This window comes from Bufo gargarizans, chromosome 11, assembly GCF_014858855.1.
Source record: "Bufo gargarizans isolate SCDJY-AF-19 chromosome 11, ASM1485885v1, whole genome shotgun sequence".
NCBI classification, from domain to species: domain Eukaryota; kingdom Metazoa; phylum Chordata; class Amphibia; order Anura; family Bufonidae; genus Bufo; species Bufo gargarizans.
The window spans coordinates 70997993-71013270 of NC_058090.1; the positions used below are offsets into that span (position 1 = coordinate 70997993).

The window sequence follows — 15278 nt, forward strand, 5'->3', positions numbered from 1 at the left end:
TCCGATGAAGCCTCTTTCCGATTGTTTGGGGCATCAGGAAAAAGGCTTGCCCAGAGAAGAAAAGGTGAGCGCTACCATCAGTCGTGTGTCATGCCAACAGTAAAGCATCCTGAGACCATTCATGTGTGTGGTTGCTTTGCCCAAAATACAGCCATGAATAAAGAATGGTACCAAAACACCCTCCAACAGCAACTTCTTCCAACAATCCAACAACAGTTTGGTGAAGAACAATGCATTTTCCAGCACGATGGAGCACCGTGCCATAAGGCAAAAGTGATAACTAAGTGGCTCGGGGACCAAAACGTTGACATTTTGGGTCCATGGCCTGGAAACTCCCCAGATCTTAATCCCATTGAGAACTTGTGGTCAATCCTCAAGAGGCGGGTGGACAAACAAAAACCCACTAATTCTGACAAACTCCAAGAAGTGATTATGAAAGAATGGGTTGCTATGCCCAGTCGAATTGCAGAGGTCCTGAAAAAGAAGAGCCAACACTGCAAATACTGACTCTTTGCATAAATGTCATGTAATTGTCGATAAAAGCCTTTGAAACGTATGAAGTGCATGTAATTACATTTCACTACATCACAGAAACAACTGAAACAAAGATCTAAAAGCAGTTTAGCAGCAAACTTTGTGAAAACCAATATTTCTGTCATTCTCAAAACTTTTGGCAACGACTGTACATAGAGGATTGTGAACTAGCACAAAGTAGGATAAGCACTCCTACTCTTGGTTTGTAGTGCTAAAGAATTTATGGATACAGAAACATGATAAAAAATTAAAATCACACATAAAGAAAAAAAAATATACATAAAACATGGCATGATTTAGTTCAAAAATGTATATACATGATTAGGTATAATTAGAAATATTTAATATGTTGGGGTCCCCAAATTTTTATTACACTACTTAATATTTCTTAAAAGTAAGATGATAAATGAGTAATTCATCAATCTCTAATTCAGTATCAAAAAGATCTTGCAAAGATATATACTGTAGTTAGCTGAAAAAACAGCTCCACAGGTTGTACTCAATCCAATCACTAATCTAAATCTCCCATGATTTATAGTGCAAGTATATATTTGATTATTTGTTTATATACATGATTCTCACTTCATATCCATAATGTCGCTGGAAATACCAAAATTGATGTTCAGTCCACAGCAATTGAGGACAAAATTTGTCAGGCTGACATAGAAACATAGCAGATTGACAGTGGAAAAAGACCACATGGTCCATCTAGTCTGCCCTTATCATCCTCATTAGTTTTTATGAGGAGGTGAGTAGAAGCCTGAACAGGGGCTGCTATGGATATAGAGTCATTTATTAAGTTTGGCTTAAGTCCCTGCGCTGGCGGTGATTCCACCGAAATTATGTAGAGGCCCAGACCTCTACATAACTTTGGCGTATCCAGCGCCGTTTTAAATTTAAGCCAGCTTGCTTCACACCACACTAGTTAATATTAAAGTTTCAAAGAATTAAACCTACTGTATTTATTCTTAAGAAGAGACATCTAAGCGGGGACATCATTAACATATAAATGGCCTGTACAAAATTAGGGCTCATGCACACGACCGTGCAATTTTTTTGCGGTCCGCAAGAAACGGATGCCGCCCGTGTGCCTACCGCAATTTGCGGAAAGGAACAAGAGGCCCATTATAGAAATGCCTGTTCTTGTCAGCAAAATGGACGAGAATAGTACATGCCTCATAATTTTTGCAGGGCCACGGAACGGAGAGTGCTGTCCGCGTCTTTTGTGGACCCATTGAAATGAATGTCTCCATAAACTGAATTAAAATACGGCCCGTATTCGGAACGCAAAAAAAATGTTTGTGTGCATGAGCCCTTATGGTGAAAAGCTTTTTCATGTCTAGGGAAGAGAAAAGCTTAAGAAGTGATGTGGCTTTTTCACCTTAACCGCCTCCTGACAGCCTAACGCAGGATTGCGACCCGGAGGCGGTCGATTCATTCCTCCTTGATGCACCGGCGCGTCATCTCGCGAGACGAGAGATTTCCTGTGAACGCGCGCACACAGGAGCGGGAGGTAAACTAGTTCATCTACAGCCTGCCAGCGGCGATCATTCGCTGGCAGGCTGTAGATGCGATTTTTTTACCACCAGAGGACACAGGTAGCTCTGTAAGTAGCACCAAACCTCACTACACTACACCCCCCTATCACTTATTAACCCCTGATCACCCCCCGGTCATTGATCACCCCCCTGTAAGGCTCCATTCAGACGTCTGTATGTGTTTTGCGGATCCGCAAAACACGGACATCGCGGATCTGCAAAACACGGTCACCGGCAATGTGTTTTCCGCATTTTGCGGATCCGCACATTGCCAGTACTATATATAAAATGCCTTTTCTTGTCCGCAATTGAGGGGCATGGTGAGTTCATAGAAGATTTTTTTAGTTAGCAGAAATTGTAAGAAAAAACAAAACAACAAAAAAAAAAGTCTCATATTCCACTCTCACATGAACTCACCATACCCTTCTCGGAATCCAAATGCGTAAATTTTTTTAGACATTTATATTCCAGACTTCTTCTCATGCTTTAGGGCCCCTAAAATGCAAGGGCAGTATAAATAACCCACAATTGACCCCATTTTTGGAAAGAAGACACCCCAAGGTATTCCGTGAGGGGCATGGCGAGTTCCTAGAATTTTTATATTTTTTGCACAAGTTAGCGGAAAATGATTATTTTTATTTTTTTTCTCTTACAAAATCATTTTCCGCTAACTTGTGCCAAAAAAAACTTCTAGGAACTCGCTATGCCCCTCACGGACTACCTTGTGGTGTATTCTTTCCAAAATGGGGGTCACATGTGGGGTATTTATACTGCCCATTTTAGGGGCCCTAAAGCATGAGAAGAAGTCTGGAATCCAAATGCCTAAAAATGCCCTCCTAAAAGGTACTCATTGGAATTTGGGCCCCTTTGCCCACCTAGGCTGCAAAAAAAGTGTCACACGTGGAATCGCCGTACTCAGAAGAAGTTGGGCAATGTGTTTTGGGGTGTCTTTTTACATATACCCATGCTGGGTGAGAGAAATATCTCGGCAAAAGACAACTTTTCCCATTTTTTTATACAAAGTTGGCATTTGACCAAGATATTTATCTCACCCAGCATGGGTATATGTAAAATGACACCCAAAACACATTCCCCAACTTCTCCCGAGTACGGAGATACCACATGTGTGACACTTTTTTGCAGCCTAGATGCGCAAAGGGGCCCAAATTCCTTTTAGGAGGGCATTTTTAGACATTTGGATCCCAGACTTCTTCTCACGCTTTAGGGCCCCTAAAAAGCCAGGGCAATATAAATACCCCACATGTGACCCCGTTTTGGAAAGAAGACACCCCAAGGTATTCAATGAGGGGCATGGCGAGTTCATAGAATTTTTTTTTTTTGGGCACAAGTTAGCGGAAATTGATTTTTATTTAGTTTTTTCTCACAAAGTCTCCCTTTCCGCTAACTTGGGACAAAAATTTCAATCTTTCATGGACTCAATATGCCCCTCAGCGAATACCTTGGGGTATTTTGTGGGGTGTTTGTACTGCCCTGGCATTTGAGGGTCTCCGCAATCATTACATGTATGGCCAGCATTAGGAGTTTCTGCTATTCTCCTTATATTGAGCATACAGGTAATGAGATTTTTTTTCGTTCAGCCTCTAGGCTGACATAAAAAATGAACGGCACAGATTTCTTCATTCGCATCGATCAATGTGGATGAAAAAATCTCTGCCAAAAAAAGAAAAAGGAGGGGAAAGGCGTCTGCCAGGACATAGGAGCTCCGCCCAACATCCATACCCACTTAGCTCGTATGCCCTGGCAAACCCGATTTCTCCATTCACATCAATCGATGTGGATGAATAAATGATTTTTTATTTTTATTTTTTTTCTGATCACTGCAAAAACACTGTAAAATCGCTGCGGCGCTATAAAAAGATCACTTTTGAGGGGCATGGTGAGTTCATAGAAGATTTTTTTAGTTAGCGGAAATTGTAAGAAAAAACAAAACGACAAAAAAAAAAGTCTCATATTCCACTAACTTGTGACAAAAAATAAAATCTCACATGAACTCACCATACCCTTCACGGCATTACCCTGGCATTTTAGGGGGCCCTAAAGCATGAGAAGAAGTCTCGAATCCAAATGCCTAAAAATGCCCTCCTAAAAGGTACTCATTGGAATTTGGGCCCCTTTGCCCACCTAGGCTGCAAAAAAAGTGTCACACGTGGTATCGCCATACTCAGAAGAAGTTGGGCAATGTGTTTTGCGGTGTATTTTTACATATACCCATGCTGGGTGAGAGAAATATCTCTGTCAAATGACAACTTTGTATAAAAAAAATGGGACAATTTGTCTTTTAGAGAGATATTTCTCTCACCCAGCATGGGTATATGTAAAAATACACCCCAAAACACATTGCCCTACTTCTTCTGAGTACGGTGATACCACGTGTGACACTTTTTTGCAGCCTATGTGCACAAAGGGGCCCAAATTCTAAAGAGTATCTTTGGATAGCATTTGGATTCCAAACTACTTCTCACGCTTTAGGTCCCCTAAAATGCCAGGGCAGTATAACAACCCCACAAGTGACTCAATTTTGGAAAGAAGACACTCCAAGGTATTCTGTGACTGGTATGGTGAGCTCATGTAAAATTTAATTTTTTGTCACAAGTTAGTGGAATATGAGACTTTGTAAGAAAAAAAAATGTCATTTTCTGCTAACTTGTGACAAAAAATAAAAACTTCCATGAACTCACTATGCCCATCAGCGTATACCTTAGGGTGTCTACTTTCCGAAATGGGGTCATTTGTGGGGTGTTTCTACTTGTCTGGGCATTGTAGAACCTCAGGAAACATGACAGGTGCTCAGAAAGTCAGAGCTGCTTCAAATTGTTGAAATTCACATTTTTGTACCATAGTTTGTAAACGCTATCACTGTTACCCAAACCAATAAATATACACTTATTGCATTTTTGTTATCAAAGACATGTAGAACAATAAATTTAGAGAAAAATTTATATAGAAATGTAGCTTTATTTGAAAAATTTTACAACCGAAAGTGAAAAATGTCATTTTTTTTGGCAAAAATTTTGATTAATATTAAAAAAATAAAAATAAAAAATGTCAGCAGCAATGAAATACCAGCAAATGAAAGCTCTATTAGTGAGAAGAAAAGGAGGTAAAATTAATTTGGGTGGCAAGTTGTATGACCGAGCAATAAACCGTGAAAATAGTGTAGTGCAGAATTGTAAAAAGTGGTCTGGTCATTAAGCTAGGGGAGCTGAGGTGGTTAAGAACTGTGAATCTGTAGAATAGTCGGTGTCAGGAGATGGTCACAGAAGGAACAGTTGATTGCTTTAAAAAAGACTATGGGCCAGTTCACACGACTGATTTTGGAAAATGCGCTTAAAAAATCAGATTGTAATTCACTTTTCAGCCTCCTATTCATTTCAGTGCCCCAAGATAGAGCATGCTGCTTCTTTTTTTTGCACTTGTAGAAAGAAAGAGAATTTTTTTTTTTTAAAAAGCAAGTGCTGCTTTCCATTAAAATGAATAGGAGTATGTTTTGAGGCTGAAACGCTCCAGAATCTGCACCAAAAAACTCAGTGTGAACTGGCCCTGATAAATTCTTAGAAGTTTCCACTCACCTTCCCTTAAAGAGAACCTATCACCTGGATTTTGGGTATAGAGCTAAGGACATGGGCTGCTAGATGGCTGCTAGCACATCCGCAATATCCAGTCCCTATAGCTCTCTGTGCTTTTATTGGTAAAAAAAAAAAAAACGATTTTATATATATATTTATATGTAAATGAGAACTAGATGGACAAGTGTCTTTTTTCACCTGTACTCTGTGAAATACTGTGCAGACTGATACTGCACTAACTGAACACATTTTTTGTTTATTGAATTATTACTGAACAGGTTGCACAGCAAACAGCCTGTTGTTGAGACCATGTTTACATGTGGCTAACACATTTGAAACTTCAAAATACAAAAGTCTATTTAACCGCCTCCGGACCGCCTAACGCAGATCTGCGGTCCGGAGGCGGCAGCTCTGCGCAGAGTGACGCATATACGCGTCATCTCGCGAGAGCCGAGACTTCCTGTGAACGCGCGCACACAGGCGCGCACGTTCACAGGAACTGAAGGTAAGCGAGTGGATCTCCAGCCTGCCAGCGGCGATCGCTCGCTGGCAGGCTGGAGATGTGATTTTTTTAACCCCTAACAGGTATATTAGACGCTGTTTTGATAACAGCGTCTAATATACCTGCTACCTGGTCCTCTGGTGGTCCCTTTTGTTTGGATCGACCACCAGAGGACACAGGTAGCTGTGTAAAGTACCACAAAAAACTACACTACACCCCCCCTGTCACTTATTAACCCCTTATGAACCCCTGATCACCCCATATAGACTCTCTGATCACCCCCCTGTCAGGCTCCGTTCAGACGTCCGTATGATTTTTACGGATCCACGGATACATAGATCGGATCCGCAAAACACATACGGACGTCTGAATGGAGCCTTACAGGGGGGTGATCAATGACAGGGGGGTGATCACCCATATAGATTCCTTGATCACCCCCCTGTCATTGATCACCCCCCTGTCATGCTCCATTCAGACGTCCATATGCGTTTTGCTGATCCGATCCATGTATCCGTGGATCCGTAAAAATCATACAGACGTCAGAATGGAGCCTTACAGGGGGGTGATCAGCTCATATACACTCCCTGATCACCCCCTGTCATTGATCACCCCCCTGTCATGCTCCATTCAGACGTCCGTATGCGTTTTGCGGATCCTATCCATGTATCCGTGGATCCGTAAAAATCATACAGACGTCTGAATGGAGCCTTACAGGGTGGTGATCACCTCATATACACTCCCTGATCACCCCCTCTCATTGATCACCCCCCTCTAAGGCTCCATTCAGAAGTCCGTATGCGTTTTGCGGATCCGATCCATGTATCCGTGGATCCGTAAAAATCATACAGACGTCTGAATGGAGCCTTACAGGGGGGTGATCAATGACAGGGGGGTGATCACCCCATATAGACTCCCTTTTAGGGGCCCGAAAGCGTGAGAAGAAGTCTGGGATCCAAATGTCTAAAAATGTCCTAAAAGGAATTTGGGCCGCTTTGCGCATCTAGGCTGCAAAAAAGTGTCACACATCTGGTATCGCCGTACTCAGGAGAAGTTGGGGAATGTGTTTTGGGGTGTCATTTTACATATACCCATGCTGGGTGAGATAATATCTTGGTCAAATGCCAACTTTGTATAAAAAAAAATGGGAAAAGTTGTCTTTTGCCAAGATATTTCTCTCACCCAGCATGGGTATATGTAAAATGACACCCAAAAACACATTCCCCAACTTCTCCTTAGTACGGCGATACCACATGTGTGACACTTTTTTGCGAGTTCCTAGAATTATTTTTTTTCTGTCACAAGTTAGCGGAAAATGATGATTTATTTTTTTTTTTTTTCTTACAAAGTCTCATATTCCACTAACTTGTGACAAAAAATAAAAAATTCTAGGAACTCGCCATGCCCCTCACGGAATACCTTGGGGTGTCTTCTTTCCAAAATGGGGTCACTTGTGGCGTAGTTATACTGCCCTGGCATTCTAGGGGCCCTAATGTGTGAGAAGTAGTTTGCAATCAGAATGTGTAAAAAATGGCCTGCGAAATCCGAAAGGTGCACTTTGGAAAATGTGCCCCTTTGCCCACCTTGGGTGCAAAAAAGTGTCACACATGTGGTATTGCCGTACTCAGGAGAGGTTAGGGAATGTGTTTTGGGGTGTCATTTTACATATACCCATGCTGAGTGAGATAAATATCTTGGTCAAATGCCAACTTTGTATAAAAAAATTGGAAAAGTTGTCTTTTGCCAAGATATTTCTCTCACCCAGCATGGGTATATGTAAAATGACACCCCAAAACACATTCCCCAACTTCTCCTGAGTACGGCGATACCAGATGTGTCACACTTTTTTGCAGCCTAGGTGGGCAAAGGGACCCACATTCCAAAGTGCACCTTTCGGATTTCACCGGTCATTTTTTACAGATTTTGATTGCAAACTACTTCTCACACATATGGGCCCCTAAATTGCCAGGGCAGTATAACTACGCCACAAGTGACCCAAGACACCCCAAGGTATTTTGTGATGGGCATAAGTGAGTTCATGGAAGTTTTTATTTTTTGTCACAAGTTAGTTAGTAGCTAACTTGTGACAAAAAATAAAAAGTTCTATGAACTCACTATGCCCATCAGCGAATACCTTAGGGTGTCTACTTTCCGAAATGGGGTCATTTGTGGGGGTTTTCTACTGTCTGGGCATTGTAGAACCTAAGGAAACATGACAGGTGCTCAGAAAGTCAGAGCTGCTTCAAAAAGCGGAAATTCACATTTTTGTACCATAGTTTGTAAATGCTATAACTTTTACCCAAACCATTTTTTTGCCCAAACATTCTTTTTTTATCAAAGACATGTAGAACAATAAATTTAGCGAAAAATTAATATAAAGATGTCGTTTTGTTTGCAAAATTTTACAGCTGAAAGTGAAAAATGTCTTTTTTTTTTTTGCAAAAAAATCATTACATTTTGATTAATAACAAAAAAAGTAAAAATATCAGCAGCAATGAAATACCACCAAATGAAAGCTATATTAGTGAGAAGAAAAGGAGGTAAAATTCATTTGGGTGGTAAGTTGCATGGACCGAGCAATAAACTGTGAAAGTAGTGTAGTGCAGAAGTGTAAAAATTGGCCTGGTCATTAAGGGGGTTTCAGCTAGCGGGGTTGAAGTGGTTAAAGAGGACCTTTCACCGATTATTACAATGTGAACTAAGTATACAGACATGTAGAGTGGCGCCCGGGGATCTCACTGCACTTACGTTTATCCTTGGGCGCAGCTCCGTTCTCCCGCTATGACGTCCAGTATCTCTGCTCACTAAGTTATAGTAGGCAGAGATTTCAGTCACTAAGTTATGGTAGGCGGAGTCTGCCCTTGTTCTGCTCTAGCGCTGGCCAATCGCAGCGCAGAGCTCACAGCCTGGGAGGTTATTTTCTCCCAGACTGTGAGCTCTGCAATGTGATTGGCCAGCGCTACAGAAGAACAAGGGCAGACTCTGCCTACTATAACTTAGTGGCCGGAGATACCGGAGGGCATAGCAGGAGAACGTAGCAGCGCCCAGGGATAATAGTAAGTGCAGTGAGATCCCCGGGCGCCGCTCTACATGTCTGTATACTTAGTTCACAGTGTAATAATCGGTGAAAGGTCCTCTTTAATATATAATTGAGGTAACTGCGTTTCATTATGTTTCTCAGTGTGGTTTTCTGCTGCCGTTTGCCTGCTAGTCAGTGAAGGAGGCTGCTACGTTTACATCCACAGTATGGAGAGGATTGATGGCTATCGCCATAGCTCTTCCCCGTGTAGAATCATTGTTTGCCGGCAGCAGAGGCTTTTTAGATGGCACAATCTGCTGCCAGCAAACGATCATTTAGGTGACCGCGTTTCGCTCGTTCATTGGGCAATTGGCACCTTTACACCAGCAGATTCTCGCTAATGAGGATTGCTATGAACCTACCAGATATTGGGGCAGTGTAAAGGCCCCTTTATGTCTAAGCAAGCAAGTCTTTAGAAATGTTTTAACTAGCTTGAATGTTTCTGAATTTCCTTAACCTATTGCCACATCTTCATAAGCCTAACTCAGACAATGAAGCTACTGACGCTGCGAAGGAATGTGGTCAAGCTGTCTTTGTACAGACACTTCACAAATACCCTTATCTTAGCAGTAGTAGGTATGTATGTTCACCTATTCATAGCACTTTTATTTTATGTAAGGGTATTTTTTTCCTGTATTGCGTTCCATCCTAGGGGCTCAATACCGGAAAAGAACTGATCAGTTTTATCCTAATGCATTCTGAATGGATGCATTAGGACGTCTTCAGTTCAGTCACTGTATGGTTTTTGGACGGAGAAAATACCGCAGCATGCTGCAGTATTTTCTCCGTCCAAAATTCCGGAACACTTGCCGGATCCGGCATTATTTTACAATGAACTGCATTAATGGCGGATCCGGCCCAAAGTGTTCCGGAAAAACTGATCGTTTTGCCATCTGCACATGCGCAGACCTTAAAAAATGTGAAAAAGATAAATACCGTATCTGTTTTTCCTGGATGACAAGCGGAGAAACGGATCCGGTATTGCAATGCATTTGTGAGACATCTACAAATGGTATCCGTTTGCATACAGATTGCTGGATCTGGCAGGCAGTTCTGCCGATGCAACTGCCTGCCGGAATCCAGCAACACAAGTGTGAAAGTACCCTAACATAAATTGTTTGACAGTATCAACTTGTTCAGTACCACAGTTAAAACAAAGCTCTCATCCATAGTGCCAAAGAGTCTCCCTTCCTCTTAGTGTCTGTCTGTTGCTCTCTGATGGGCAGAAGTAGTGTAACATGCATGGCTGTTCTGTAAGGAACCAGACAGACCTTTTATAAGTCAATAATGTTATTACAAAATGTATTCTAAAGCTACTGTCACACTTGCGTTCAGAGCAGATCCGTCTGGTGTCTGCACAGACGGATCCGCTCCTATAATGCAAAAGATAGGATCCGCTCAGAACGGATGCGTCTGCATTATATTTTAGAAAAAATTCTAAGTCTGAAAGTTAGTCCAGACTTTACATTGAAAGTCAATGGGGGACGGATCCGTTTGAAATTGCACCATATTGTGTCAACTTCAAACGGATCTGTCCCCATTGACTTACATTGTAAGTTTAGACAGATCCGTTTGGCTCCGCACGGCCAGGCGGACACCCGAACGCTGCAAGCTGCGTTCGGGTGTCCGCCTGCTGAGTGGAACGGAGGCCAAGCGGAGCCAGACTGAGGCATTCTGAGCGGATCCTCATCCACTCAGAATGCATTAGGGCTGTACGGATCCGTTCGGGGGCCGCTTGTGAGAACCTTCATCGGAACTCACAAGCGGAACCCGGAACGTAAGTGTGAAAGTAGCCTAAGATGGTTGCTATAAAATGTGAGCTATGAAGCCATGACAATAGGTTGAACAGTTGAGGAAAAGTGAATGGGCACTTATAGATGGAATCACATAGACGAAATATGTAGTAGATCAATAAAATGTATTATTAAATAGGGTAGAGTATAAATAAATAATAAAAGAAAGGACAGCAGCACTTGTTGGTGAAGTCAGGTGCAAAATCCTCTGACCTTAGGCTGTTCGGTCAAAAATAGTTGTCGTTTTTTTCAAAGAAGAGGCAGCATTCCAGGATAAAAGTGAAAAGCGACCCACTTTATTTCCCCTGTGCAACGTTTCAACTGCTCATTGCAGTCTTTCTCAAGCATAGCAATTGGTGTCACAGCATCTACATTAATACCCACAATACTATGAGAGTCAATTGACAAAGTGATTAACAATAACATGATCAATTATGTGTGAAACATGAATTACATTAAACGTTACATGCACACGTTGTCAGTAACTGATAGAACTGCCTCCTTGACTTCACCAATATATCAATTGTACCTATCACCGTTATAGGTCACAATTTGAACTGGGTATCTATTTAGCCACGCAATATTGATAAGAAGAAATCTGTTCACAACACCAATTACCTATTCGTATCTCTCTACATAATATCTGAGATGATATACAATACTTGAACGAACTTTGCCTTGATCTTGGGACTTGTATTTTTTCTACAGTTTACCAGCTGACATCCATATGTTTTTATCCCTGGAATATTTTACTGAATAATCACAGTGCTGCTATCATTTGGCTATATTTTTTGAACATTTATATATTTTAGAGTGGGCTTAATTCTAGAGTTTAGGGGAGATATTTGGTTTTGGGGTGTTTGGGCATGGACGTGTCCTTGACCTCGGACCTGTTGTGGGCCTATGGTGATGATCATGGAAATGACATAACCATTGGCTTTTTTTCCTCCCCTTTTTCTCTGCATACGTATGGCACACATCTTGAAAAATTTTTATTTTGGTGCCGATATACTTCTTATACCACGATCACTCTGGTTCTTAACCTGAATACAGCGTTTGTCTTTAATTTTGACATCCATTCTACTGGTCTCTGACCTTTTATTTATAATGTTGTGCCCCCTGTTTCTCCCCCTCCCTGTCTATTCTGGCTGCGCCAGCTCTGTTTTTCTGGCCTGGACCCATTTTGCCTGTGGTGGGTGGCTTGTGGTTGCTGGGGCAACGACGCCAGTATTGCTGGCTCTGTTGGACCTCCAGGGCTTGCTCCTCCCCGCCGGCTTGACTGTGTTCGGTGCTGCCCTCGGACTGGTCTCGTGATGGTTGCATGGGTCATGTGGGTGATCAGGTGACCGTTCACGTGACCCTTGTGACGTTTCTTGGCTCCGTCTGTTTGGGCGATGTTGCTAGGTTTCCAGGCATACACAGTCGGATTTTGAGGACGCGGACGTGGTGTTACACTGCTATAATGAGTCCTATTTACACAATTTAGGGTACAGTTATGTGAGGATTATGGATATTAGTGATTTGCACGATGGAACACACTATGTAAATCACTATTGATATGTTGTTCACACTATGGAGATATTGTTTGTATTTCTACACAGTTTTTTATATTTATATATTTCTCTAATTAAACGATTATCACTTGATTTGTTGCTATGTATTCTGGGTATATATATCCTTGTATGACACCATGTTGTATGCTTGATAAAAAACTGCAGTGAGCGTTTGAAACGTTGCAGAGGGGAATAAAAAGATCCAGCATTTTTTCACTTTACGCCTGGAGTGCTGCCTCATCCTTTTGAATCTTTATATATTTTTTATTTATTTTTATACTCTATACTCTACCCATTTAATAATACATTTTATTGCTCTACTGCATATTTAGTCTATGTGATTCCATCTATAAGAGTGCCCATTCACTTTTCCTCAATTATTTTATTTAGTGAACAGAGTGCGACATCAGTTTGGAGCACCTTATCATCACCAACCAGAGGGAGAGCCGCCCTATATATCCCCCTAAATAGCGTGAACAGAGCTTTATCTGATCATTGATCAGATGTTAAGGGGCATTGTCATAATTTAATGTTATTTCATGTGGCTTGGATATAATGGAATAGATCGTTCTTTCGAACAGCAGTGCTCCCTTTCAAATGAATAAGGCTTTGTTGAAGTTCCCTGCAAAATGGATGGTTATTGAGAATGAACGGTGTTTTAAGGGAAACTGTCGCTAGGAAAATCCGGTGTAATCTGCCAGCAGCTGTTATAGAGAAGGATGAGCTGAGCAGATAGATATATACAGTTTTGTGGGAAAACATTCTGTATATCTTATCATGCATTTTAATTCCTACTCATTCTAGGCTTTGTGAAGGAAGCTGTCTTCTCAGGGACTGACTGCTATCTCTGTATGCACACGTTGTCAGTAACTGATAGAACTGCCTCCTTGACTTCAAAGCACAGAATGAGTAGTGCTGTGGCCCTGTGTGGGTTCCAGCAGTCAGAGCCCCACCATTTAATCAAGTGATGATAATCCAAAAATTAATAATATGTATGTGATGTTTGAGTACACATGGAATATAACATTATTTCTCTTGTAGCATCAATCATTTTTATTATCTGGACCTCTATGAAGTTCCGCCTTGTAGACTGTCAGTCGGTGAGTTTTTACATGCATATATTGATATTATCTTACTCTTTACAAATGACAAAATATATTGGGCTTAAACATGCTTGTGAATAAGGCTGTCCATATAGTTTTATTACTCAAACCATTTTTGAGTTTTTCAGGTTTAACAGTACAGCATATAAAGTATACAGTACACAACATACTAGTAAGCAATATCCGCCATATCCATAGTACCTTAACTCCTAGAGTTCGCATTTTTGCACCCATATGTTATCTAGGGATGCCCTCTTCTGGATAAAGACACTGTAGTTGTGTGTCTATCATCCATACCCTCATCACCATTGGAGATGCCAATCCTGAGCTTTTTATCCATGAGTCTCATTGCTCCAGTCATTTAGTGAGCGTACCCCCGTTTGGTGTAACCCCCCCCCCCCCCGTCCCACCTTCCTTTTCAACAGGTAATTTAATCACACCTACCAACTCCTGCATACTCTGCGAATTAGATTGGATTCAGTATTTTGCAATCAATTTGTGAGTTAAGTGCAAAACCTTAGCTATCACCTGCTTTCCACCCTCCGTAACGGGCAGGTTTTGTACATAGCCAAGTAGGCCAGCCAAAGAAGTACGGGGAATCATAATGCCATACAATTTATCTAGAGGTTCGAACACAGAGCTCCGAAATGTGCTTAGCCCCCTGCAGGACCACAGCATATACTTAAGAGTTGCCTTAGATTCTGTACATCTAGGACATTGGCCATCTGGGCTAATCCCCATCTTAAAAAGCAACTGAGGGGTTAGATATACCCTGTGCAGCAGAATCAATTGTGAATGGCACTGAGCAGCACTGAGAGATAGGTGAGGAGTGCTTTCAAGTATAGATTGCCAATGTGCTAAAGTCAAGGGGTCCACATCTAACTCCTATTTCTCTTTGAGGCCACATATCTGGTCCCCCTGGCTTTTATCCAAATGATTCTGAAGGAGAGATTGTATAATTAATCTCCTTGAATCCTCTGTATCAGAAGTGTCCCATTCCTGTAGATGCTGGAGTTGTATAGCTAAAAAATAAGTCCAAGGGTGTGGCAGCCAGTTGTAACTTTGTCCATATAGTTTTAGTAATTAGCCCCCTCCCTACATCAGCTGTTCATATAGGGTGCCTTTGGACTGTACTTTCTGGCATCCGGTAATTATTAGGCTAGTTTTACACTGGCGTTTTGGCTTTCCGTTTGTGAGATCCATTCAGGGCTCTCATAAGCGGTCCAGAACGGATCAGTTATGCCCTAATGCATTCTGAATGGATAAGGATCCGCTCAGAATGCATCAGTTTGCCTCCGTTCAGTCACCATTCCGCTCTGGAGGAGGACACCAAAACGCTGCTTGCAGTGTTTTGGTGTCCATCTGATGAAACTGAGCGAAACAGATCCGTTTTGACACAAAATGTAAGTCAATGGGGACGGATCCGTTTTCAATTACACAAATCTGGCACACTAAAAAATGGATCAGTCCTTCATTGACTTTCAATGGTGTTCAAGACGGATCCGTCTTGGCTATGTTTAAGATAATACAAACATATCCATTCTGAATGGATCCAGACGGTTGTATTATATGAACGGACCCGTCTGTGCAGA

General features: G+C 41.7%; 1 protein-coding gene across 2 annotated transcripts in view; it reads left to right on the forward strand.

The window, feature by feature from the left end:
* The window catches only part of TMEM87A (transmembrane protein 87A), a 260059-nt gene that overhangs the window by 138145 nt on the left and 106636 nt on the right, over window positions 1-15278 (forward strand). For both annotated transcript variants that reach the window (XM_044271690.1, XM_044271691.1), the window contains exons 13-14: window positions 9705-9813; window positions 13625-13683. In XM_044271690.1, the coding sequence (XP_044127625.1) occupies window positions 9705-9813; window positions 13625-13683 (168 nt within the window). The remainder of the gene's footprint in view (window positions 1-9704; window positions 9814-13624; window positions 13684-15278) is intronic.